Source organism: Barbatula barbatula (assembly GCF_947034865.1).
Source record: "Barbatula barbatula genome assembly, chromosome: 14".
NCBI classification, from domain to species: Eukaryota; Metazoa; Chordata; class Actinopteri; order Cypriniformes; family Nemacheilidae; genus Barbatula; species Barbatula barbatula.
Window position 1 is genome coordinate 7,439,154 of NC_136777.1, and position 26,454 is coordinate 7,465,607.

The window sequence follows — 26,454 nt, forward strand, 5'->3', positions numbered from 1 at the left end:
GTTTCGATAGCAATCGTGAATTTATTACATTACTGCTAGTCAGTCTTCATATGAGATGTCAATACCCACTTTCTGAAGAGCTCTACTTTGGCACTTTCTGCATACAGTAATCATTCAATGGGAAAAAAGATCATATGCATTCTTAAAAAAACGACTATAGTAACATTCAAGTATACGTCAGCCTTGGTTTCATCATCTACAACATAAGACACTCGTTCATTGAGTGTTTAGAAAACACCACCTGAGAAATAGTTCTAGGTTTACTTTAATAAGCTTAAATAAATAATAGACTTGGCAATCTTGCAGCTGAAATCTTTTCTTTTTTCATTTTATAAAGTTGATTTGAAAGATTGAATAACTTTCAGAGGTTTTTCCATTATACACGGGAAGTTCTCACTTCCTTCAAAAAGATCGTAATCTATAGTGCACTTTTTACCTACAATAAAGGGATTTGCTCCGTAATGATTAGTCTAAATGAGCCAATGACTTAGTTGTTTCTGTAGTGTCAGGCACGGTGTGATAGGATGCAGACTGTATGGTGACTGATATTACATGGTATAGATGTATTAAATAAAAGGAGATTGTGTTAGAGTGTTATCAAGAGTTCATGTGCAGGATTTCTTACACCATGCATTAACAGGATATTCAGTGCTATTGGAATTACCTGTCATTGTGAGAGGCAAAAACAGTCAGGTCAGGAAAATCATGCTTTGGTTTTATCTGTGAATGTAAGATTATTTTTGTAAAAACGGCAAGTAAGTGAACCTCACCTTAAAGGAAAAGTTCACCCCAAAATGACAATGTTCTCATTATTTACTCACCCTCCTGATAAGAGCAGTTTTACACACTTTGTAGTAACAGAATGTTCAGATGAAATATTTCGAAAAGTGAAACCGCTACACACGATAACAGCTGATCGAGTCACCGCAACAAAACATCACAAAATGACCTCTGAATACTCATGATGCACGAGCAGAGAGATTTCAAAATCTATCTACAACAAACACAGATTCTCTGTGTTCAAGCAGGTCAGTTTTTGTTCGTCCTTGTTCCCAAGGTAAGATCTCCTAAAGTGGAGAAGAACTCCTCCATCTCATTCTGAAGCAGGCGGTTTCGGTTCTCCGCGTCTACACGAGCCCGCCCAGAGTTGCGGAGTTTAATTTCCAACATGCGATTCTTTTTCTTCTCTTGGTCCAACTCCTCCTCCAGTCTGTCCATGTGGTTACGCAGAGCTGCACTTGACTCCTCTAGCCTTAGAAGAATACATTATATTAATCATATTATAAATCAAGTCAAAACATACAAGAAATGAAAAAGAACTTGACTATAAATATAAAAAAGCTCAGATCATTAATATGGACTTATTGTTGACATATTTTTATGTAAAAATAGCTTTCAAGCTGCTTAAAGGGATAACCCACCAAAAATTACCCATCCTAAATTAACAGCAAGTTTTAATTTTCATTAAACTAAGACTGGAGGAAGTTTTGTTAAGATGCGATTCTTAACAAAAGAGACAAAGTTACAAACTGCATCATAAAAAAGCTTCACTTTTAACCCTTGTGTAGTGTTTGTAAATATTTTTGTTTGCTTAATGAAATAACGAATTGCTTAAGTTTTATGTTTATTATATTATGTTTATGTGGGTTTATTAGATGTTTTTAAAACAGTAGACATTTTCCAGATCCCCAGCAGACAAATGTACATGTGCTATCTGCGTAACGAAAACATAAACACCACACAAGGGTTAACTTGATGTAGAGGCATTTTGAACTGGCATTTTAGAATAAACTATAATTACTCTACAGAATATGGAGACTTGATAAAAATGTATTATTTATAATGTACAGTCTAGTTTTAAACTTACTTTCGTATTCGTAATTCGTAGCTGATCCTCTGTTTCTTCAGCTCATCCTTCAGCTCAGTCGTCACACTTTTAAGTGCTGTCGTTCTGTTGTCAGTCTCTCCCGTGACGTTCAAGGCACCTTCTGCGTTTCCGTTCTCGCTGCAGCCCGTACTGCTCACACACATCTCCAACGCTTCACTGCTATCTGTGACCTCTGAACTCCTCTGTTCACCCAGTCCTTGGACAGACCCTCCCACCGACCACTCGGCCTTCACGGAGCTCAGGCCTGAGGGGTCACTACTCACAGAGTCGGCCACTAAAATCTCACAGGAGGATGTGGACCAGGGCGTGCTGGCCACACTTGGTACACTGAAACTGGAAGAGGTCACATTGTCGTAGGTGGACAGTCGGTGTGAGAGGGTCGAGTCCTTCCCCATACGTTCTCCTGAAGACGTTCTCCGATGGCTCCGCAGAGAGGAAAGCCCATTCATCAACCAGTTACCAGCAGTGGGCAGGCTGGATACGTCCACTGACGAGCCCCCCATTTTCGCCGTCTGGGCACGTGTGCCCCCGCCCTTGAAGGAGTATTTCCAGGAGGGGAGGGACTTTGCCTGCTTACTGGGGCTTACTGTCAATCCAGATTTTCCCTGAGGTGTCATCTTGGCAGTGTTGAGGGCACCTACAGTAACATCCAAAGATATGGCACTGCCACAGTCGCTCTCCTCCGTTTTGGATGTCTGGCTTGAGCGGTTGAGGATCTCGTCCTCAGAGATCCACTGTGCCATGTTGCGCTGGCCCTGCGGACCACTTCCTGTCTGCTCTGAGGACACGTCTCCCACCGCCCCCGCGTACAGTCGCTCGTGTTCGCTGATTAACACTGTCATCAGTTGCTGGACCTGAGAGGTTCCTGACAAGAGATACAAATATTTACAACTTTCTATCAAATTCTATGTACTTTAAAAAATAAGCGTTTTGTATATAATTTATGAGGAATCGGTTATGAGGAACGAGCATCATAAACATCACTTGTGAAACTAAGCCCTTGTATTCACCTTCCATCATTGATACGGGATCCTCCACCTTAGGTCGGAGGATATTTGGTCCAAAAACTGTTGCAAGATTCTGAACACTCATCTTGTTCTCAGCTGAGTGTGACTGCACCTCATCTAAAAATCTAAAACACAGTAAATACACATTCATCATTCATTTCAGATCATACGGAAGATTACAAAACAGAAATATTATTTGGATACTATTAATTCACTTACTTGCCAATGTACTTTAATAAATTATAATTAGCCTGAGGCAGAGTGTTCACCTGCTTCACAAGCTCATTGAGTCCCTTCAGAAGACACACATGCAATGCAACACATTAGAAATCCAGAAAGCAAGATTTTCTAAAAGGAACAGTTATCCAAAAACAAGTATACTTTCATAATTTACGTACCCTCATCTTTTTTCTGCAGAGCACGAAAGAAGATGTTTTGAACAATGTTGACAACCAAACAACTTTGTCCCGCATTGACTTCCATTGAATGGACACAAAACCACTGAGACATTTCTCAAAATATCTTCTTTTGTGTTCAACAAAATAAAGAGTCAAATATAGGTTGAATGACATTAGGATGAATAAATGATTAAAAAGTCAGTAAACTTCTTATCTTTTGTGATAAGAAACGATATTATTAAAATGTACATCACCCCTCAATGAAAGAACATCACCAGACTCACCAGTTCTTCATCTTTAATCAGAAGCTGTGCACAGGTTAGAAAGTCCTCATATTTATTAAAAGGGATCACTGGCTCGGGCAGCTCCCTGAGGTAGAGCTTCAAGAGGGACGCTACCGTATGGACATCTGTGTTACTGCAAGAGGTCACACACAGGTTAACAGATCCGGCACACAAACCGATAAAATGTTTTCGAATGAATGAGAACCCCATGGCTCTGTGGGCCTACGAGTTTGACCAGCATCAAACTAGCACCTATTTAAACCAATACGTCCCGACACAGAATGCTGGACTTACAAACACTGCAGAGATTACGTTTTACTGTTTTATCAACTTTCAATGAGCGCTCACAAAGCTGTGTGTCTTTTCGTACCTGTCAAACAGAGGTTTATCCCCACAGTCAAATGCATCCTGGAGATCCTTGACAAGATTGGCTTGCCCCGGCATCCTAAACAGACCCTCCTCTTTCAGGCCCTGTTCTCTTATGAAGTCCACACACTGCTCCACCAGCAGCGGGGCCAGCCGGGGTCCAAACTTCCTCTCAAATTGTACTGTATCCTCCAGGTGCTGGCCGAAGATACCTACAGCAACAGAAGCAACACAGCAGACATACTGAGAGACGGATCAAATGTAAAACATAGAGCTCTAACATCCGGAAACACAATGACATTGAGTTACAAATGCAAGGTTGGTTTGTAAGGTTATCTTTTTTACGTATAGACGCATGCTTGCTTATTCGATGAGTTCGATTTTATCGACAAAGGAAATCAAGCGAGTATGCATAGAGAAGCCTATCCATATTTTTGAGGTACCTCCTCCGAAGGGAGCCCAAATGACACGTCTGATGGCTTTGACCCAATCCTCCATGTCATTCTGAGAGTTTGCCATGAGCAGGAAAGCCTCATGGCTGAGGGCCGATCTGTCCTTCTCTCCTGTGCTGCCTATGGAGAAAGAAAAAGAATAAATAATGTCAATAGCTACGATGGCATGGTGTCGCTTTGAGTCCCTGATGCTTTAAATGACAAACAAATACCAAAACAAGAATAATTGTATTTTATCCATTTTTATGGCTACTGCAGATAATGTTAGGACCTAGCATGACCTATTATGGCATGACCTATTATGGACCTATTATTATTATGAATAATATCAGCAAAAGAACAACTCCGTTCAACTACAATAACTTTATTACGCACCAGTTCACATTCAATTTTACTTGTTACTTATTTTATGTATTTATGGGATCTTTTTGAGCACATAATGCTATAAAACACAGCTCTTTGCTGCTCATTTTGGCTTTATAGATATTGTTACGAACTTTTAAAAAATGTACTTTAATAAAAAAATATGGTTTCTATAGCGGCAACAACATAAATAAACAAAAATATAAAATTACAGTTGAGTAGCATTTATGCATTTAATACAAAAGATATACATAAAATATTTATATAAATTCATATTCATATAAATAATAAGCAAACACAAACCGGAAGATACATTTGCCCCACATTTCTGCAAATTTTAATGAATATGTATTTTTTAAGTTAATAAAAGGCATTTCTTTAATACTTACCATGTGTCAAATTTGTATGTACTGCATGCTCTTGTTTTGCAACTCCAAAATATGATTTTAATGATATTAATATGAATATGAAATAAAGCCACTTTTGTTAACACACCACTAGATGGCGCCAAAGTAACTGTAAAATCTCACGTGCTCTGAGCAGGTCGTGTATGACATCATCCTTCTGCCAGACATTTACCATAAAGACATAAGTGAACTCCTAAACGTCATAACTAAACTGAAATGTAGCATTACACCGGCATATGTCACGATGCGAGCTTACTCTAAAAAAAGTGTTTTTTATTACTCTGTTAGGCTATTGTAATGTTTATACAGAGATTAAAAACAGTATGCTAACATTAAATTCCTAACATTATGAAACCCATTGCCCATTTTCCTTTCTTCCTCAAACAGTCCTCCCTCTCCACCTCCCTGAAATATCTTCAGCATAAGTCCGGTTTAGCCTAGTTTTTGTGGATGGATGGTTCCATTATCTGTCTGGAATCTGGTAGTCCCAGGGGCCAGAATAAACCGGGTATTGTCAGGTATCTAGTGTCTGGGTAACATGGCACACACAGATCTCCCACAGGAGCTTTGACTCTATCTGCATGACTGAAGTAAAGTGAGGGTGGATGATGAATTGCCTCCATTTTTGTGCCCGGCAGATGACCTGTCTCATTTGTAAAAGCAATAATCAATAATGTGACTTTCTTTTCTTTTCTTTGTAGATGTGTGAACCTTTTCAGGATACTAATTTTTCATTAGTATTTGCAGATAGAATAACGCAATATTCTGTTGTATGTACAGTATAAACATTTCTGGAAATGCTGAGTTGGCTCTTACTTGCATGAATTGCTAAAGAACTACATCGGGCTTGCTTTGTTCAAACATATCACTGGCACCAATGCAGAAGGCTATTACTGTACCACTAAAAGAGAACTGACACTTATTTAACAAATGATGCATTGCGTGTAAGTTGATCAGCCCTCAGATTTGGTTCATGCTCACTTCCCCAAGACTCCGGGGATCAGCAGGTGCCTGCATTTGATTATTTTCAACTCCTACAAGGCCAAAGTGAAGGTCAAAAAATTATCTCTCCATATCCACAACACGCTCTCATGTCTTCCAGTTCGGAATTCCAAGAGATTCAGATGGCCTTGCTAGACTTTATCTGTTGCCACCCAACCACCCAACAGATCAACATTCACCCAACACGCATATCTCCACTAAACACAATGATTTTACTATGACATTCAGCATATTTTCATGGGAAGGTCGTGGCTATGAACTATTTATAACAGGAAGGACTGAACATTGATGTGCATATTTAACATTCCACTGATGGTAAGACCCAAACAATGTCATGCTTCGCAGCCCATCCTTTAATACATGATGCATTGTTGAAGATAATGCAAGTGCTTTGGAGTCTGTGCTCTTGAAGAAGTCTTGCTCTGGTATAAACAGACATTTCAATGAAAATGTATAACACAGAGTATTTCAATCATTAACATTTAACACTAAAATACATCCTTTTGTTACACTTTATAATAAATCTCCTATTGGATATCTTAAAAACACTGTACTTATTATCATTTTAATATATCAGCAGTGGCTGCAGAGAGAAAGTGGAGGTACAGTGTGTGGTATGGGAGGACATCCAGCACGCAGGCCCTCTGGCTTTCAGATCAAGACGATGATCCAGCATTTTGTAGACACACTTGCCTTTCTGCCTGGAAAATGTCTGCACCTAACGGCAGCAAATCTGAATGCAGAACAATGTGCTTTATATTATATACAGTGTATTTTATGTTTATTATATAAAACTTTTCTTTACAGCATTTAGAGCATAAAGCAGAACATTATGTTGAATTATGTTCAATGCTTACCAGATCATTCAATTTGGTCATATCTAGCAAAGCACTTGTTTAACACAATGCATGTCAATTGAGTTCTTGCAGAGACATTTGCACTTAAAATCTCTATTTCTCTCAATCAATATTCTGCAAACATCTGCTGTTAGTAAATCCAGCCCCTCTGGTTTAGTTCAATGAGCCAACAGACAGAAGGTGGCCTGTGGTGAGCCTCAATTTCCCGATGATACCCCATGAGTCCAACCCACATAAAATCAACTGACCCTCAATAGCTTTTCTATCATCTGACAACCATTAGCTCTTCCTGTGTGTCATAGTCCACTCACTTTAATATCACAGAGAATAGACGCTGTATTAAAGAGCCTAATGTCCTAACATAGTGCTTCAATATATCAACCAAAGTACTGGTCACAATGCTAAGAGAAACACATGTGGCTTAACATTTACCTTAAAAGGGCCTCACAAATTGTGTTTGTGATTATATATGTAATCATCGCATATTTCTTGGGAAAAGGTTGTGCAAGTAACTTAGACATATTTTATTTACGACTGACAACCAGAAAGTAAGCATTACTTTTTGTTTGAACTTTAAAGGGATAGTTCACCCCAAAATTATAACTCTGTCATCATTTACTGATCCTTGCGTTGTTTTAAATTTGTATTTACATTTACATTTAGTCATTTAGCAGACACTTTTATCCAAAGCGACTTACAGATGAGGAAACATTGGAAGCAATTATAACAACATAAGTTCATCAAAACTAGTCCATTAAAGCCTAGCACAGATTTACTGCAAATGTATAGATATCTCTATTCTGTTTAACCAAAAAAAGATGATATTTTGAAGAATGTGTGAAACCAAGTAGTTCTGGGGCACCATTGACAACCATTGTAGCATTATCCCAACTATCCCTTTAAGCAATGCATCTACGGCATACACCTTTCAGCATAACTCAAAAATTACAGGCCTTTCTATTCATGCAAGTCTACCTCACTCATCACAGCCCATTCCAAAAATATACGGCTCATAAAGCCACAGCCTCCCAGTTTCATGCATTTGACACTCCAGATGTTACACTCCACACAAACATTAGCCGCATGGATCCAAAATACATTTACATTAAAACAAACCATCACTCCTCACACAAATCTCCTATACCGACCGCTTCTATACCAACTACATAACTATACGACTCACCAAACACTATTTGGAAAGTGTGTTCTTACCCTTAGCACGAACAGATCTGTGCTCCTGCAACTTGCAGCAACTGAGCCCCATGTTGGCACACGCGAGCCAAAGAGGGCAGTTCTACAGCTGTGCCATGCTAGTTACATCTCTGGCCCTCCTGGAAGGTGAATATGCAACACAGTTGTGTGTCGGCAGCATTTGAAGGCAGTTGAGAGAGCAAAATGGAGAGAAAATATAGTGGCAAACAGAAAAACAGGACATAGAAAGTTTGCTTGTAAGAGAGAGAGAGAAATAAAGGAAATGTGAAAGTTTGGAGAGAAAGAGAACGCAAAGAACCCAACAGTACCATCATAGCCACAAACCCCGAAAAAATAACTTCTTCTCCTGCTTCATTCATTCATTCAAAAAAGAAGTTGTTGTGCTCCTTTTTTCAACCTTCTTTCTTTCTTCTCCGCCCCCTTGGTCTATCTGACTCGCCCTCGCTCACCCTCATGAGCGCAGCCACCACAGTGCTCATCTTTGCCAAACACTGCAAACATCCCCCAAACACAAACAGACCCAGCTAATCAATCTGTGTGTGTGTGCGCGTGCGTGTGTGTGTAGTTGGGGGTTGATGTGACTTCGTGTGGAGGACTGGTTTAACATTTCTGCCTGATGCACAAACCTCTGCATGCTGCCTGGATCTTTCCCCCTATTAAATCCAAGCTTATTAATTAAACCGTTCCCTCTTTGAAGACATTTTTTCAGACCACAATGATCTGATGTGTGTGTATATGTGTGTGATACGCGCGTTTTATTGCAGACTGCCAGAAGGCTTTAGAGCAGAGCTTTTAATGTACCGTACTGCTGCCTCTACAAAGTAGGCTTCGGCTTCTCCAGCGTGCTGTTAGCTGTAAGGACATGCTCAAATCAGACCGCCGCAGTGCAACTCCACTCAAGTCTCTGGTCTTGCTTTTGTGTCAAGAATGGACATAAATAGAGCCATTGTTTGGGTGACTGAAGTGAAATCATTTGTGACAAGCAGGATTCATTTGATGCTGATGACTAAAAAGTAATATGGTTATATGGTCATATGGCAAGAACTAGTTTCCACAGTCTTTACAGAGTATGTCGGGGTCAGTTGTGGCCTGGGGGTTAGAGTAAGAAGGTTGCAGGTTCAAATCTCAGTGCCAGCAGGTCATGACTGAAGTGCCCTTGAGCAAGGCACCTTACCCCTGATTGCTCTGCAGTAATGTGTCACTGTAAAAAAACTACTTGTAAGTCGCTTCGGATAAAAGCGTCTGCCAAATAAGTAAATGTCTAATGGTTTAGATCTTAAGAAAAGAATACAGACACCTTGACCCTGAATGCCAAGTGGATCCACGTGTCTTCAGCTTGAATTTTTACGTTCTACTCTGATTGCCGTAGCAGCAGCTTGTGATATTTACTTGTTGTAAATGCAAGAATTCCCTCATCAGTTAATTTACGACAAAGAGGGAGGTGAGCCTGAACGTTGCTAGGCATCTAAGTAAAACATTCTTGTAAACTAAAAGAAAAATGAAAGCATGTCATTATGCCATCACGAGCGATACCAAATACCATCTCTTTCTTACTTTTTTATAATGCGGGTGAGTAATTCGTAACAGAATTTTCATTTTCGGGTGAACTATCACTTTAATGACTTCCATTATTGAATTTGACTCTTCCCACAGTCACAGCTAACCTTTATGTTTCCTCTCAGAGGACAGCACATGCCCTCTTGTGATAGACTCGAGTAATGAGGAACCAGTGTTTCATTAGTATTAATATGCAGGCTCTGGCCTAGAGCAGTGCATTGGTTATTTGCTTATTTTCACGGTATCTTCCTTATTGAATGACAAGTAAAGCACAACAGTGAAGATAATATATACAACATGCTGAGATTATGCACTGAAAGCACAAACCTAGTATTGACTCGATCAGAAAGCAGAAGATTCAGCTATTATCTCTTACCTGGAACTATCTCAAAGAGATGTCGCCCTGTTTCTTCAGGATTGGCTGTCAGCTCATTGACTTGACTGCCCTGCAGTGGGATACATCCCTGGAAGAGAAAAAGAAGGGGATGTAGAATTTAGACAGATGATGGGAGCCTTCAAGGTCAATCGCGGCATGATATACTGTAACACAACGATGGGAATAATTTTTTTTCCCTAATAAGTTTTAAAACAGAGATGACCACACACATGTACTGTGATACAAAAAATAATAATATCTATTGTAGAGATTGTTTTTGTACATTTTATGTCAGTTTAATCGTATAGCGTGAGCTGCCAACAGGTCAACTGTCAACATATATAATGTTTAAAAAAATAGTTTCTTAAATGTACAGTTCACTCAAAAATGAAACCCATTCACTTCTATTGTATAGACGCTAAACCAAAGCAAGTCAACAGGTACCGACTATTGGGTACAGCCAACATTCTTCAAAATATCTTCTTTTGTGTTCTGCAGAAGAAAGAAAGTCAAACAGGTTTAAAATGACAGAGGGAGAGTAAATGATGACATCATTTAAATTTTTGAGTGAATTATGACTTTAATTATGTCAAAATTATTATTAGCACCGTATGATTACTGGAGACGAATTTTCCATTAAGCTATTGTAATTTGATAATTGATTCGTGCTAGCGATCAGCACCTTAGGGAGCTCACTTTGGGACGGATAAGACAGTGTGAAATGATAGTTCTCTGCTGTGCATGGCCCTATTTTACGCTGTATTCAGCAATGCTGAGTCATGCACAATTAGACCCAACCACTGTCAAATCATAAATTATGCACTGGACTCTTTTAGCTTATCCTTTACTTCACCGCCCCAGCATTGACATAGCAACGCTGCAGAATCTCATCTGTGAACAGAAATTCCTCTCTGCTATTCAGCTTCAGCTAAATGAAATTTCAGAGGGTATGCATTGATAAGGGGAGATGCTTATGGAGTGCAAGCCGAGCACATTTCTGCAGCTCAGATTGAATTAAGATGGGATGGAGGTGGGGCAGAGGAAGAGCAGAGTTTACAGGAGTATGATAGGGATGGATGTGCCGAGGTCACCAGTACCCTGAGGAGAGTCGTGCCGCAGTATAGCAGCGCTGGGGTCGTAGGTCATCTGCTCTGTATCTGCTAAATGCTTTGACTTACACTACAGCCAATACAGGGCAGGCTGTTATCAGATTAGACTGTCAGGCTAACAGCATGCTGATGTCATCCTGGTGTAATGGAGACAGTAAATATATCCACATACTGTACATCCGCACAGCGATGACCCTTCCACTGATACAGGTAGAGCTCTGGGGGGGGGTTTTGGGGTTTAGGGGTGAACTTCTGAAATGATTAGTTATCTCTCTGTCAATGCTTTTAACTCTAAGAGAAATAACATATTGATTTTTCAGAGGTAGCGACATTGATCATACTTGAGATAAAATGTCAAGGTCTTTTAGGATTTGTTTCTTCTATTTATTTAAAAATCAACAGTCAATTTTTACAGAAACAAACCTCAGTGATGGCATGAAGTCATAAAGAAAAACATATTCCATCATATATTTATATTTGAAGTGATCATAAAAATACAAATCAGTATTGTGTTGTTTAAAAATGAATATGAACCTGTGTTGTTTGCAGTGTTCAAGAAGTTTCCGGTGTCAATTTTCTGCAAATAAATACAACTAAAATCAACAGGTTCATATATAGAGAATTTTACTGTTAGTTTTCTTTTTCATGTGTATAATGTCCAAAAAATTTAAATTGTATGAAATAAAACTATTTTAGAAACACGGTCAAAAACCAGTATTTTTGCAGTATATTCTAGCACCCCAGCTGCCGGAAATTTTCATTTTTTTACAGGATTTTTTACAGTCTGTTTTTTAAATATGGTCAAAAGCTTTTTAGAGAGAAAAAATATGTAATTTTACAGCTGCCAGAATTTTTTTAACAATGAATATTTTATTTGGAATTTGGGAGAGATATTGTCCCTACAACACAGAATGAAATAAAAAAGTTATTAAAATGTAAATCATATTGGAGTTGTCTCTTATTATTCTGTATAAATATTCTGGGCTTTTTCAGTCCTTGTCTATTCCCCATTCCAAGTTTACACTGTACCTGTGGTTTGGTTTCTTCTTCATCTTTGTAAAAGTACAGCTGGTCTGATCGGAGCACGAACCAGCGCAGTTGCCAGTTCTTCATGATGCTGCGTTGTTTTTTAAGCCAGCCGGCTTTCAGCGCTCTCTCCTGGAGGCTAGGGGACGACGGCCTACTGGAGGCACGGGAGAGCTCCCCCATGACCATGCTCTTAGACCTAGCTGGAAACGTAAACATAAACACATGCATTTGTGTTGGAGACCATTTAATGTTACATGCAGTACACATTTTCACCATTCTCCAGTTTGGACATGTATACTTGAAAATAAAATGCCTAGACTTAATGTGTTCAGTAACACTAGCAATTTCCCCACCGCAGAAGAAGGCAAGATGCAGCATGCAGACTTTATGCCAGGCTCTTTTGCAATGGCATTGTAATAATGCAAAGGCAATTTCTTTTGGCAAAGCTATGAAATGAAATTCTCCCACGTTGGCCAGGGATAACCACAAACCACAGTAAAGTGGATCAGACAGGGCAGCTGCTGGAGAGGTATGTCTCATGCCTACTAAAGCCCAGTGTCACAAGCAGCTGCGCTGTGGGCCGGAAGGGAAAAATCAATCCTATATTTCCTGTCTGCCGAGAGCAGCAGGAGAGCCGTAAACATGAGCGTGCACTCCCAGCGTTCCCAAGTATTGATTTGATCAGTATTTCTCTGGATTTCGCTCTGAAATTGACTTTTTCAACACCTCCCTCTATCTCTCTCCCATCCCACTGATCAAATTTGCCAAGTCATGTCTGATGTTTCTCAAGCCTCCATCTATAATGGCCACATCATTTCTATTCTGTAGTACATTTTAATAAACAGAATAGAACATTAACCTCTTCTGCTGCTTATTTTTGACCCGAATTTAAAAGAGTGCCCCACCCTCATACATGCGAGTAAATTGATAAAAAGGTCTCATTTTACAAATACCCGTAAATGTTAACACTTTGACAATATTGACAATTATTATGTTACTGTAAAGTGGAAAATCTGTGAACTATACAGTCATATTCTGGAGAGTGAGAGCTTTCATATAATAAATCTGTTGTCTGTTGTAAACATGAAAATAGTATTATTTGTGTGTTCTTTTATGTAACATAAATGTGATAAATGTGTAACTATAGTGAGAAAGCCGATGTGATGATGCAATATTGGACCCACCGGTGGCAGAGTAAAACAAGTCTGAAGATTAAAACGTTAGTTTTTTAAGATATCACAATAAAGGGAACAGAGGTTTTGTAATTCAATATTATTTGTTTTGAGATTTGTTTCGAGATTATTGTCATTTATCTGGTTCCTGCGCAAAAAGGAGGAATTTATTTGAAAATAGATGGAGAGAAAATACATCAGTATAAAGTTGACACCCTGATGTGAGCTACAATTTACAACCTCTAACTCGAGCTCTTTATTTACACATATTTTACAAGATACGCATTTTCAAAAAGTGTCAAAAGAACTGCATGACAGGAATGGCTGAGCTATTGTGCTCCACCTATATCAGTGTAAGAGCTGCACACACTGGCACTCTGATTCAATCACTGTAAGTAATGGAAGCCTCATCAGTGTTAATGTGCACCTCAAAGCCTCATGGGGAGAGTGAGAGTGTACAGATGGAAAGAGAAGGCCTCAGTCATTTGAACACAGTGTCTCTAGGGACACAGAGAATAATGTTTCTCCTTATTACCCATAAACCGACCAGCATGCAGGTTGCAGGAGGAGTGTAGGGGGTGCAGCATCAGAATTCGCCTTTGTTTTTGCACCAATGACAAGATGACAATCGGGATGCGAATAAATATTATTTACCCATACTGTATGAATATTCTTTTAAAATTAAAATTGTTTATTATATTTTTCAACAAATATGAATTTGGGTTGATGAAGGTAAAGTAAATTTAGAATTACACACACATTTCTATTTGGTCCATCTGATTCGGTGCAAATCCTCTCTGAGCGCTGTTGCTGATGAGAACATATCAGAAAATATTAAAAATTAATATCAACTATTAATCTAAGCCTGTAACAATCAGGCTACTTAAAATAGCCTTGTAATAAAGAGAATCAGATTAATGGTTCAATACAGAGCATGTCATCATTTTATGAGGACACCTTGACTATGATAAACAGAATTATAATGAATCTTTTGCAGCTTTTGGTTGGTTTGGATTGCTCATTTTTGCTTTAAGAATAATCCTTTTCAAAACGCCAAGGATTTCAATCCACACCATAAAGTTTCTTTTGCGGATTATAACCAAAAAATAACGCATCTTTTTAAATAAAGGAAAATGTGATTTTAAAAAGGTATTGCCAAGAATGTGTACTACATCAACAAGTGTGCATTGCATTAAAGTATACGTGTAAAATGTTAAAGGACACTTCATAGAAAGACACACAGTTAACTTCCAGGTAATAATACAAAATCGGACAGGCACATGTCTCTCCAGTTCATGATCAGACATTGAAACATATCTGTGGCCCAGGAGCCTGCAAATTACACCCAGCGGGGTCTCAGATCCGATACGTGCTATTTTATCTCCAATAGAGTCTAAAAGCACAGTGAATTAAAAACCCCCATCAAATGTGCCAAGATCCATTCGTGGGGTGACAAATGCAGCGAGCAGCAGACAGACAGTGCTCTTCAAATGCTCTTGTTGGCTTTATGTTGCACAGCAGGACAAAAATCAATCTGCAAATAGCTTTTTACAACAAGACGCTATGGCTGCTGAAGCTGATAAGCCTCCATTGTACATTGAGATGGGACATATTTAAAACAACCATGTAATGCATACATTCTTAAATAGTTCACTGAAAAATTAAAATTTCTTATAATTTGTTCACCCAATGTCTTTACAAACATTTATGACTTTCTTTCTTCTGCAGAACACAACATAAGATATTTGTGTTCCACAAAAGAAAGGGTTATACAGGTTTTGAAATAATAAATTATGACAGAATAAAAGCTCCTTTATGCACAAAGTATTGATATAGATTCTAAATGTACAGTATATACCCCCTCAATAGTACAGTATAGATTCATGTGCAAGCTATTGTCAAGTCTTTTCCGACATGAAGGTGGAACTATATTTGACATTAGCCATTATGATTTATTACCCAATAGGTCCCTTGATTCTAAGTGTCGAAACTACAATTCATCATGGACCAAGAATAGAACATAAGCGCAGTTCAGATATTATACAGACCGTAGGTACATAAAAATCAACGGACCACACCTAAAGCCATTCTGCATTAAATATGATATTAAAAAGCAACGAGAAATCACATCACGAGACAAGAACAGTGTGCATCAATGTTCTTCTGTATCCCATCAGATCCGACCAGCACTGAATCTTTGCTTCCTGTTTAAAGAGCGTGTGATCTGTGACACACAGACCACCTACACTCATTAACCACTAATCAAGCTGAAACATGTTACTAAGCGACCGCCCAGTGTTGGATCACCGCCACGGAGGCTGGGAGGTACACTGTCCACAGCATCCCAACATCCAGCGCTCCTGGCTGAGTGAAAGCCGGTAGGTGCAGCTGAACTAACAGAAGAGGATGGGAGAGGCAGATGGATGATGTGTGTAAAAAAATCTGCAGAAAGAATAAAAGTGCTTACCTCTCCTCGTCTGCCTTATCTTGGGGCTTAGCATGGTGTTCATGACTGGATAACACTGTCCTCCATCCACATGTTGGGATCTTTACACTCTCCCTGAGCCTCGCCCTGTTGCACCTCTTCCGCCTGCTCTGGACAGCATCTCCCTCCCTCTCTCTCTCTCTCTCTCTCTCTCATGTCCCACTGGCCCACTGCACCGAGCGGCAGGCTTCCCGGGGCCCCTCCCACCCTTATCATGCAGAGGCAGCTGGAAGAGAGAGACCTCTTGCACGCGCTCAGATCCACCCTTACCCACAATGCATTATTTATCCCACACCACCCAAATTAATTCCACTCTGGGCCAGCCATTAAAGGCCTGAATGATTACTCTCAATAATTCAGCGAAGCAGAAACAGAAGGTCTTATGACCCCCTCTCTCCCCCCACCTAATTGGCTCTTTAGTCTGGTAAATGTATATACATGTGCTTGTGTGCATATGCATCTCCCTCTTGCTCGCTCTGTTCTGCCTTTAACAGATCCCCAAGTTATTTTCAGAAATAAAACAGTTTGTCATTCATCATCTTGCATTTATTATTATCAACATTGATTGAATTCATAATGCCATTTTAAGCCTACACTCACAGAAAGACATTTTTGTGTTACGCTTTTTATGTGTTATGATGTCATTTTGTGTTGATTGTGAGTAACTGCTAAGAACAAATGGGACAACACTATTTGAGTTAAAAGTGAAATGTGTTGTCCTTAACTAATGAACCGAAGAGAGCGCATGTAACTCCGGTCTTCATCAGGTTACACTGGCTCCCTGTTGCCGCCCGCATAAAGTTCAAAGCTTTGCTCCTGGCCTACAAGACCAACACCGGATCTGCTCCATCGTATCTCCACTCGCTAATGCAGATCTATGTTTCTGCCAGATCACTGCGGTCTGCAAAGGAACAACGACTAGTGGTACCATCCCAAAAAGGAAAAAAGTCACTCTCCCGTACCTTCACTGGATCTGTTCCACATTGGTGGAATGATCTACCAGCTGCTACAAGATCAGCAGACTCGGTTGCCATCTTTAAAAAACATCTAAAAACGCATCTCTTCCGTCAACACGTCGCTGATTGATTTTTCCTAATTGTCTTCCCTTTCCTTCTTTATAAAAAAAACCTCACTAACCTCACTATTCTTAGCTTTTTATACTGTGCCAGGCTTTAATGGACTAGTTTTGATGCACTTATGTATTTCGTTGCCTATGTTGTTATAATTGCTTCCAATGTTTCCTCATCTGTAAGTCGCTTTGGATAAAAGCGTCTGCTAAATGACTAAATGTAAATGTAAATGTAACTAGAAATGGAGGCTTGTTAAAGTGACAGTGCACCAAAAATGTAAATTCCTCTAATAATTTACTCACCCTCTTGTCATTTCAAACCTTTGTGACAAAAGATGATATGATGAAGAATGTTGGTAATTGATCAATAGCCGGACCCATTCGCTTCTATTGTATGGACACAAAACCAATGCTACCGCCATTGCTTGGTTACCAACATTCTTCAAAATATCTTCTTTTGTGTTCAGTAGTAGAAAGAAAGCAATACAGGTACAATATTTGTATAACATGAAATATTGGTAACACTTTACAATAGGACCTCATTCATTAACATTAGTTTCTTTGCAGCATTTTTTATTGTCTCTTCTTGTTAGTTTATAAAAATGGATCCCCAACTATTAGACACTGACTAATGTTTTATTTGATATATATATTTTATTACATTTTGAGATCAAAAAAGATTATAAAATGTTGTAGAGGTTATGTTCATTGTTAGTTCATGTAATTAAATAGTGTCATTACACTGCTCGTTGGAATGCTTGATTCTGATCGGCCAGTCGCGACATTTCCAGGTTCGTTATTCTGAGATTAAAACAGCAAATACATTTTTAACAAACGGTAGGCCGGATGCACCAAATAATTTTTGACAGTTTTTTTTACAAATTAAATATAAATATGTCTTTTAATAACATATATGACATAAAATTTACAAATGATGAATCCAAATAGCCTGTTCGTGACATTTGAACATCGTTTCTTACCGTATAACCGAAGTGGAAGGTCTGCATTCTGTAAAAATGAACTAGTAAAATATTTCAAATTCACATTTCATGTCTAGTTTTTTTCTCATGTGGCAAGTAGCCATATAATGAGCGGGATAATGTACAAGCAGCTGTCTGATATCAGGAAATAAGCCCCTTCAGTGTGGTATGCTGCCTGTACATTATCCCTTACTTAGCGACATGTTTTTACAGAATTCTTTTTTTGTTTCTTCATGTTACTTTATAAAAATTGTTCCCTAACTATTGTGTACAAATGCATGTTTTATTTTATACGTATTTTATAAAATTTTAGGATCGATAAAGCTATTAAATGTTGTAGAGGTTGTGTTCCTGGTTAGTTCATGTAATTGAATAACAAATGAAAACATATTGAAGTATCAGAAAAACTTTCATTGTGTTTCACAGACTAACTTCTACTGTGCATTCAGACAGTATAAAGAATGAACACATCTGTCCAAGCAAGATGACTAAATAAAAAAAAGAAATAGTTACATAATTACCCATCGACCTCCATCGGCTCTTTGGTAGTGAGTATTTATTCATCAGGCTTTTCAATGTTTTCTTCCTGTGTGTAAAATGTGAACCTAACTGCCTCAAGCTTCTGTAAATGTAAAAGAACAACCACAATAAAGAGTGTAAAGTTCAACAATGTGAAATCAAGCTGGAGACTCCCACTCAATGTCTTGTGAGGGGGGGGGGGGTGATTCTGTTAGGGCAGAATGCAGTAAATGAATCTAATAAAGCCACATCTTAAAGAAAAATGTGTTCACATCATCAGAATTGACAAGAGTGGCTATTCCAGTGCAAATGGTGTCATTTGTTCCTCTTGCACAAACACTGATAAGTCTATATTTTTTACACTTGTTAAAGTCTCAAAATATCCGTTCTGATGGGTAATTTGCTAATATGTTTAAAAAAGACAAGATGGTTGGTTGCTTCACAGACACATCTAAGGAAGTGATGACTATTGATGCAGAAGTGAAAACAAAAGTGTTGAAGTCTGCAAGTGTCAATTATTCTGTCCATATATATATATCCTAGCTCAATGTCATCCTAGACAAACTGGTTCGTGTAAGATACCCAAGAGATTTTAAAGCGTTACTCAGTGCATCCTTGCCCACCACCATTACACACAGCTGTATGATTCACCGTATTGCACTGAATACACTTCAGATATTCAGCCAAAAATGAAAATTCTCTCATCATTTATTTATTCTCAGATTGTTCCAAATCTATATACATTTCTTTGTTCTGCAAAACACAAAGGAAGATACACGGAAGAATGTCAGTGACTAAACTGATTTCATCCCTCATGTACTTCCATATAGTAAAAATAAATACTATGGGTGTCAGTGGGAATCGGATCTGTTTGGTTACTGACATTCATCCAAATATTTTCCTTTGTGTTTAGCAGAAGTTAACAAAGGTTTGGGATAATTTGAGGATGTGTAAATGTTGATAGAATGAATTTTTTTTTGTGGAATAGAGGCTATTCTTCCCTGTACATTTCTTATAAGGTAATCGAAATTTTAAGATGTTGTCATCTACATTGAATCAATATTTTGAATGACCCACAAATAACCTTTAAAACAGGGGTGAAAAGTTACAAAAGCACATAAATGCATTTTTCCACTGCCATACAGACAATGATTTTGCTCTGCAGATTTTCCCACTGAATGGTATTGCTGCAGAAAACATCAATGGAAAATTAGAAGACTAAACCAGTGTGGCAGATGATTAATGACAGACGCCCATCTTAAAGGCAGGGCTGGGACTGCAGCATTCTAGTGCAGTCAGAAGTGAAGACGCAATCCCACTGCATTATCTGAAGAATATTACAATTGTAATAACAAATAAAAATGATATTACAAAATTGAAACTTGTAAGCTTTTGTTGTGTACTTGATGGTTTGATTTTCTTATGTGGAACAAAAAAATAACATATTTTGAGAATAGTCTCTTGAGAATTCTGTCCATTCAATGGAAATCAATAAGGTTACCAATGTTTATTACAATATCTTTTAGCGAACAATTCCTTTAAACTGCTGAGGTTTTACTTTAACTTGACTTAAGGCCATTGCACATTGAGTCCAAAATTTGCACATGTTAAAAAATAAATACGACCTCACGGTGTGTCAATCACATTTACACACTTCCTCCAATATTTCCGTCCCTCATAAAAAGAATTTGGACTGGGTTCGATTTTCTGCGTTTTCGCAACCATAGCAAACATTTTGAGGGGTGTTTTGACAATTCGGAGACACCGTACAAACGAGCAGCAAATACGAAAAAAGCATACAAGAATTTCGGTTCAACTTTGAAATCTAAATGTAAAAGTAAACCAAGAAAACGTGTGAATTTATACAAAAAGATTTTATTTATATTTGGTCTTTAATAATAAATAGTAATACAAATACAATTTTACATCAAAAATGATGTAGAATATAAAACTGTAAGTACAAATAAAAGGGCGAAACATCATTAGGATTACATTAGAATTCAATATATCTTGTCAATCAAAGGCATGACGCAGATACTGTCAACAGTGTTGTATCTATCAAGTTGTATCAAACCTCATTATTCCAGCAATTAAAAGAAGTTTGTAAATTAAAGTCACTTAATCTTAAAAGCTATATGTTAAAGGACTGAAAACGTTGCTGGCTTTGTTTCCCCTCAAGAAGAAAATAAATCAATATCGCCAAGCGGTGTCTTTTGGGAGGGCATTTCTGGTTGTACCTGAAGTAGGTGGTTGTTCCCATGGAAATCGCATCAAGCTGTTCACCTAGCAACCAGCTCACCCATATAAGCGAGAGGATGTCGAGCAAAGTCAACAGAAGGACCCAGGCCTCTCTCCCAACCACTGAACCCCAGTCGGAGCGCTGCAGGACTGACAGCTTCAGGTGGAGATAAAACCCAGCACTGAAGATAAAGATGAGGTTCGCCATTATCATGGCCATGATGAAGAAGATGAAGAGACGGTGGTTGTCCCGTCCCACACACTGATTGAGGAAGAGGCAGTGGTGGTCGTAGTCTTTAATGCACACATCACACAAACGGCAGTGTTTGCAGTTGTCCACTTGGACCAGCTGGAAGTACATGACTCGTGTATTTTAGAAATTCGAATAATGTTTGTTATTCAATGGACTTGAATTGTAGACTATAAATAAGTAAAAACAAAGAAAAGCAAATGATAATTCATGAGACCAAACGAATCAAACTAGTGCTGTGACTACTTTACTTTTCAGCAAATGTATTAACACCCAAAGCTGGGTAAAGAAGTGCTCACCTCACAGTAAATACAGAACCTGTTCGGGCTCTCTTTGGCTTCTAGTAAGTCTGTTATGCTGGAAAACCGGGCATCGGTCTCAGCTTTGTTGAGTTGTCCCGGGTTCTGATGCAAAACCTTCCAAAAAAGTCCAATAAGCACACAGAAATGGAAAAGCGCGATGTTTAAAAGGGTATGAGCTGGCCACAAACGTAAGCAGTTAAGGGCAAATCTGAATATAACAATATCTAATGGAACCTTCAAAGTGATTTTAAATAGATGATGTAAGCATTTAGCAAAGGATATTGGGTAAAATTTTATAGATAAAACAGACTGCAGAATGAATAATGCCGGCAGTCAGTGTTCCGAGGTAAATGGGGTTTGGTAACCTACAGGCCGAATAAAAACAGACAAAACGGACATTACTTCATCAGTGACAACATTATTTACATTGTCGTTTAAGCAACACAATCTCCATACATGCGGTCCAAACTATCTAACCTCTGAAAGCTGCTCAGTCTGTGGTATTGTGAAAGAATGACTTTAGCCATAAAAGGAAACAGTAGTGCAGAGAAGATGCCGCCATAGTCCCCCAGAGTTGTAGATATAATGAGAACCGCTGCCCCACTGAGAGATGGCAACATCAGCATCCAGAAGTACATCACTGCAGTAAAAAAATGTTTATAATGAATTCTACAGCCGGTGAATATCATTATACAGTAAACAAAACGAAACACAGGTACCATATGAGTCTTTAGGTATCACATCCTTTTGTCGTCTGCTGAATTGCGTCAACATCCTATAGAGTTGCTGATGTCTATTTCAATACAATAAAAAGGACATGAAATACACATGATATCATTGTGTTTTAAAGCAATTCTATTATTTCCAGTACAAAAAGAAACTATAAAATAACATCAGGGTAGAGAGAAACAACTGTAATAGATGACACACACGGAATCAAAACAGATACATCTAGACTTACTTTTTTACATGGCACCATCCAACCGTTTGGTACATCTACACATCTAGGAATTATGTGATATGGGACTGCTCATCCAGGCTATTTTCCTACTTAAACTGACCATTCTACAACTATCCTGGAGTGGGCAATATACTAAAGTAAAAACCTTGAGAACTAGAGCCTTTACATTTTCCATTGGTTCTCTACAGACCTAAAAGTATTCCCGCGACTACAGAGATCTAGTGGTGTGAGGCCAGTGTGGTTTTTCATGTGTAAAATGTGGAGTCCAGCACTCTTCATCAGTATCCAGCACACCTCAATCATGCCTTTCTCTGCAGCCACGTGAAGCGCTGTTGCACCCTTGTGGTCAACTGCCTCAGGAGTGCATCTCTGGGAAAAGATTTAGAGAAACAAAAAGCTGATTTAGACATAACACAGGTTTCAATACTGTCTACCATGGCGAGGAAAAACTGCTCTAATTTATTTTCTCTGCTGAACACAAAAGGAGATATTTTGAAGAATGTACGAAAGCAAACAGTTCTGGGGCACTTTTGACAACAATTGTCATTTTTCTTACTATGGTAGTCAATGGGGTCAAAGAACTGTTTGGTTAAAAGCATTCGTCCAAATATATTTCTCGGTGTTCATCCGAACAAAGATATGTATACAGATGTAGAATGTGCTCTCGCAGGTGAGTAAATGAAGACAGATTTTTCATTTTTGTGTGAACTGTCCCTTTAATACCAAGTCTGACAGTTACTGTCAGTGACCCCATGGACCATGAACATTGTGCATGCAGTACATATTGTAAATTCAAGAATACTACTATTACAGTATTTATTGTTTTGAGAGAGAACAAAATCAAAAGCCCCTTCATTTCTGAGCCAGGGATATTTTTCTCCACTGTACATTATGAGAAAAGCATGCAAATATATGTCAAATAAAAGCTTACATCTGCCCTCAGGAGATACTGGACGACGTCAGTATTGCCTGTGGAAGCTGCCAAGTGCAATGGAGTGACTTGATAATAATCGGCATCAGAAAAACTGTACAGTCCAGTCTCCCACAGATACTGCATGGCAACACTGATAGGGAGCAATAGACACAAAGAAGAATGCATTCCTGACAATATTCTGAAGTATGCAGCAAACAACTAAATAGAATAATTATTTTGAACAATCCTTGTTTCAGTGTGCTCTGCTTTAATACACAACATGGTTACTTACACACTTCCACCACTGACTGCATGAAGAAGGCATGTTTTCCCTTGCTCATCCACTAGCTTTGGGTCTGCGCCATGTTGCATCATTTTGTGCATGATATAGATATTTCCATTTCTGTTGGTACAACAAGTCCTAAGCACTTTCTGAATTTAAAGCAATGATGCTTTACATTAAATTTACAGACATAAGTTTCTAGTACCTGCAGGCGAAGTGAAAAGGAGTCTGGCCGGCATCACAAGGAATGTTTGGATCAGCACCGCCGTTTAGCAGAAGCTCGGCCATCGGACGGTTTCCATGGAGAGCAGCAAAATGGAGGGCTGTAAAACCTCCCCATCCTGGAAAAAAAATAACTTCAATGCATTTAAACCTAGATATTATTTCTCAGTTCTGGGAAAAGTTTTAAGACTAACTAACAACGAAGGTGAGCATAAACATGCATTTAAAGGTCATGTTTACAGAAAACAATGCATATCAATGTATTTAGAGCTCAAAGTTAAAAGTTTCACAGCAATGTACTATATTGCCTGGCGATTTACCAAAATACAACTATAGTTACTACACAGTAATTGTTATTACTATAAAATAACAGTATGTGTACATAATGCAAACTATTGTGTCCTTTTCAAAAAGTGTAATGCGCATATTTCTGTAACTTTTACTACATTTTATGATAATGGTGACTTTGCATTTCATTCACAGCAGGACACTAGTGGAACATTTGTCATCAACCATAAGAAGACTAAGTGCAGTTCCCATGAAAAAGCCATAGAGGGAACAGGAATGGAAAAGTGCATTACAACTTGTAATAATAATAATACGAAGAAAATGTAGGCTTTTCTTTAATCGATAGTACTCGTTAATATAAAATAAAGAAAACGATAGGCGGGTGAAAAAATATAGGATCGGAAAGGTGAAAGGTTAACAGAAGACCACGGACAGCATGTTTCTTTATGGCTACTGCTAGTGTAACATAACAACCTCCACTGGGACAAAGCACAAGTACACTCACCTTTTTCCTTTAGGAGTCCCCGATCATGTTGTAATAAATGGGAAACTCTATCGATTTCACCGCGTTGAATCGATTCAAATAAACAGCTTCCTGCAGCAGAGCCTTGCAGCATTTTGCCACCAGGTATTTTCCGCCTTCTTCGTTCGGACTAGAGGAAAATGGGCAAATTGAGAAACTCATTATTTAGAAACATATGTCTGTCTTCTATTTGTTTGCATAGCGGAAGCATTTACGTCAACTATATCACTCCGCTATATCAGCAAATGAGTAATCCGATGAGAGCGAATCTGACAACACGCCAAGATGGAGATTTCTCCGCCTCCGTAAGTAGATTGGGTTGTTGTTTAACCATGAACTGGAGCGATAATATATTGTCCTCCAGAGGGCGCCTGGCGGCCCAGAAGCCGTCGACATTTTTAATAATGTTGTAGTACTCGAGACCGGTCTTGGTCTTGGTCTTGGTCTTGGTCTTGGTCTTGGTCTTGGTCTTGGTCTTGGTCTTGGTCTTGGTCTTGGTCTTGGTCTTGGTCTTGGTCTCGAGACCAATTTTGATGGTCTCGTTCTTGGTCTCGAGATTTTATTTCAAGACCACAACTGTGGGAATCACACTAAGTTGCTGGTGCATTTTATCTGATTTATGTGTTAACATTATTCATGTGATTGCTTTTAAAGCCAAGTTTTACACCCATTCACCACTTGTTCCTTGTTTGATTCGTCTGTTACTTTTGTTACTGCTGGTAAGAGAATAATGGAGGATTGTCTTAAAGAAATCTTGTCAACAAAATGAATACACACGAAGACGCACAATATCCGAGATGTGGTTGCAAAAAAGGTACTTTATTTTATAACATCTGATGTGATGTTGATTTTGTTTAGTTATTCAATAAACCTTGAGTTAATAAGTTGAGTTAATTGGCTAGTTCCAAACAAATCAAGAACAAATCTGACTTTTGTGCATTGACGTTTTTGTGTATTATGGATCTTTTGAATGAATTTTGGGAGGGCTGGTCTCAGGCTGCCTTGGTCTTGTCTTGGTCTCGGCCCCTCAAAGTCTTGGTCTCGACACCCTTTGGTCTCGGTCTAATCTTGGTCTTTGTGGTCTTGACTAAATATACACATATTTTACTGGGTATGCAAGTAACCATAGCAACTCACTCTCCAAGCAGGTTATGTTCCAGTGTTAGTTAATTTAAAGGAAACGTTACTAAGCTTCAGATGTTGTCTGCGCATGTGTGCGCTTTTAATGACGTCAAGTAGGCATGGAAGCACAGATTACATAATATATTACAATTATACAGCAATATTACAATTACATTTCCAATCTCACCCATTGCAATTCAGCAAACTTTATTTAACTCAGAAACAAAAGAACACAAAAATCACCACAGTGGTCCTTGGGGAGACGTAGAACAAGAACCTGGTGGAGTTTGCAGAAAACTATTTGATTTTATATTTATGTGAATTTTTTAAATATGTCTGTATAGAGAGACCTATTTTTTATTTGGCGTGGAATTATTAAAGAATGTAACAAGTAAACAACATGAAAATTTCATATAAAAACCTCCATAGTGTATAATTTAATGCAAATTTTATTGACATATGATTCTGAATCATAATACAACTTTCCCACTGAATGATTATCTTACAGCAAAGGTAAAAAAAGTTAGACACACCTATTGTTAAGCCTGACGTCACACCATGTATGAAAGGCCAGGTACCGTTTATGGATCCAAATGCTCTGATTGCATGGACGAACCTTAAAGAGTAACGTTCTGGGAACCAAAAACTAACGTTCGGGGAACGTTCTGGGAACCAAAGATATTAGCTGTGCTACACCTGTTTGAAATGTGGAAACCATCTATGCGACATTTGATCTGTCGGATGCCTATTGCGCGAGTATTTTATTCTTTGTTTAATTCATTTATTGTGTTATTTTGGATTTTTGTTTCCGCGAGCAAGA

The 26,454-nt window shown here is 38.5% G+C and overlaps 1 protein-coding gene across 1 annotated transcript; it reads right to left on the minus strand.

Moving 5' to 3' along the window:
* Nucleotides 1-4: 4 nt before the first annotated feature.
* On the minus strand, nt 5-24,814 carry LOC306903894 (rho GTPase-activating protein 22-like). Its single transcript, XM_079473434.1, has 21 exons — nt 24,495-24,814; nt 23,685-23,820; nt 23,489-23,599; nt 23,215-23,347; nt 22,474-22,652; nt 22,042-22,115; nt 21,800-21,962; nt 21,605-21,687; nt 21,320-21,510; nt 20,665-21,119; nt 19,708-19,719; nt 18,535-18,635; nt 12,308-12,507; nt 10,170-10,257; nt 4,387-4,515; nt 3,948-4,155; nt 3,578-3,710; nt 3,115-3,188; nt 2,899-3,020; nt 1,868-2,753; nt 5-1,252 (listed from the first exon to the last, which is right to left on the minus strand). Exons 1-21 carry the CDS (start codon nt 24,604-24,606, stop codon nt 1,030-1,032), a joined length of 3,813 nt encoding a protein of 1,270 aa, XP_079329560.1. The 5' UTR covers nt 24,607-24,814; the 3' UTR covers nt 5-1,029.
* Between the last annotated feature and the right edge of the window lie 1,640 nt (nt 24,815-26,454).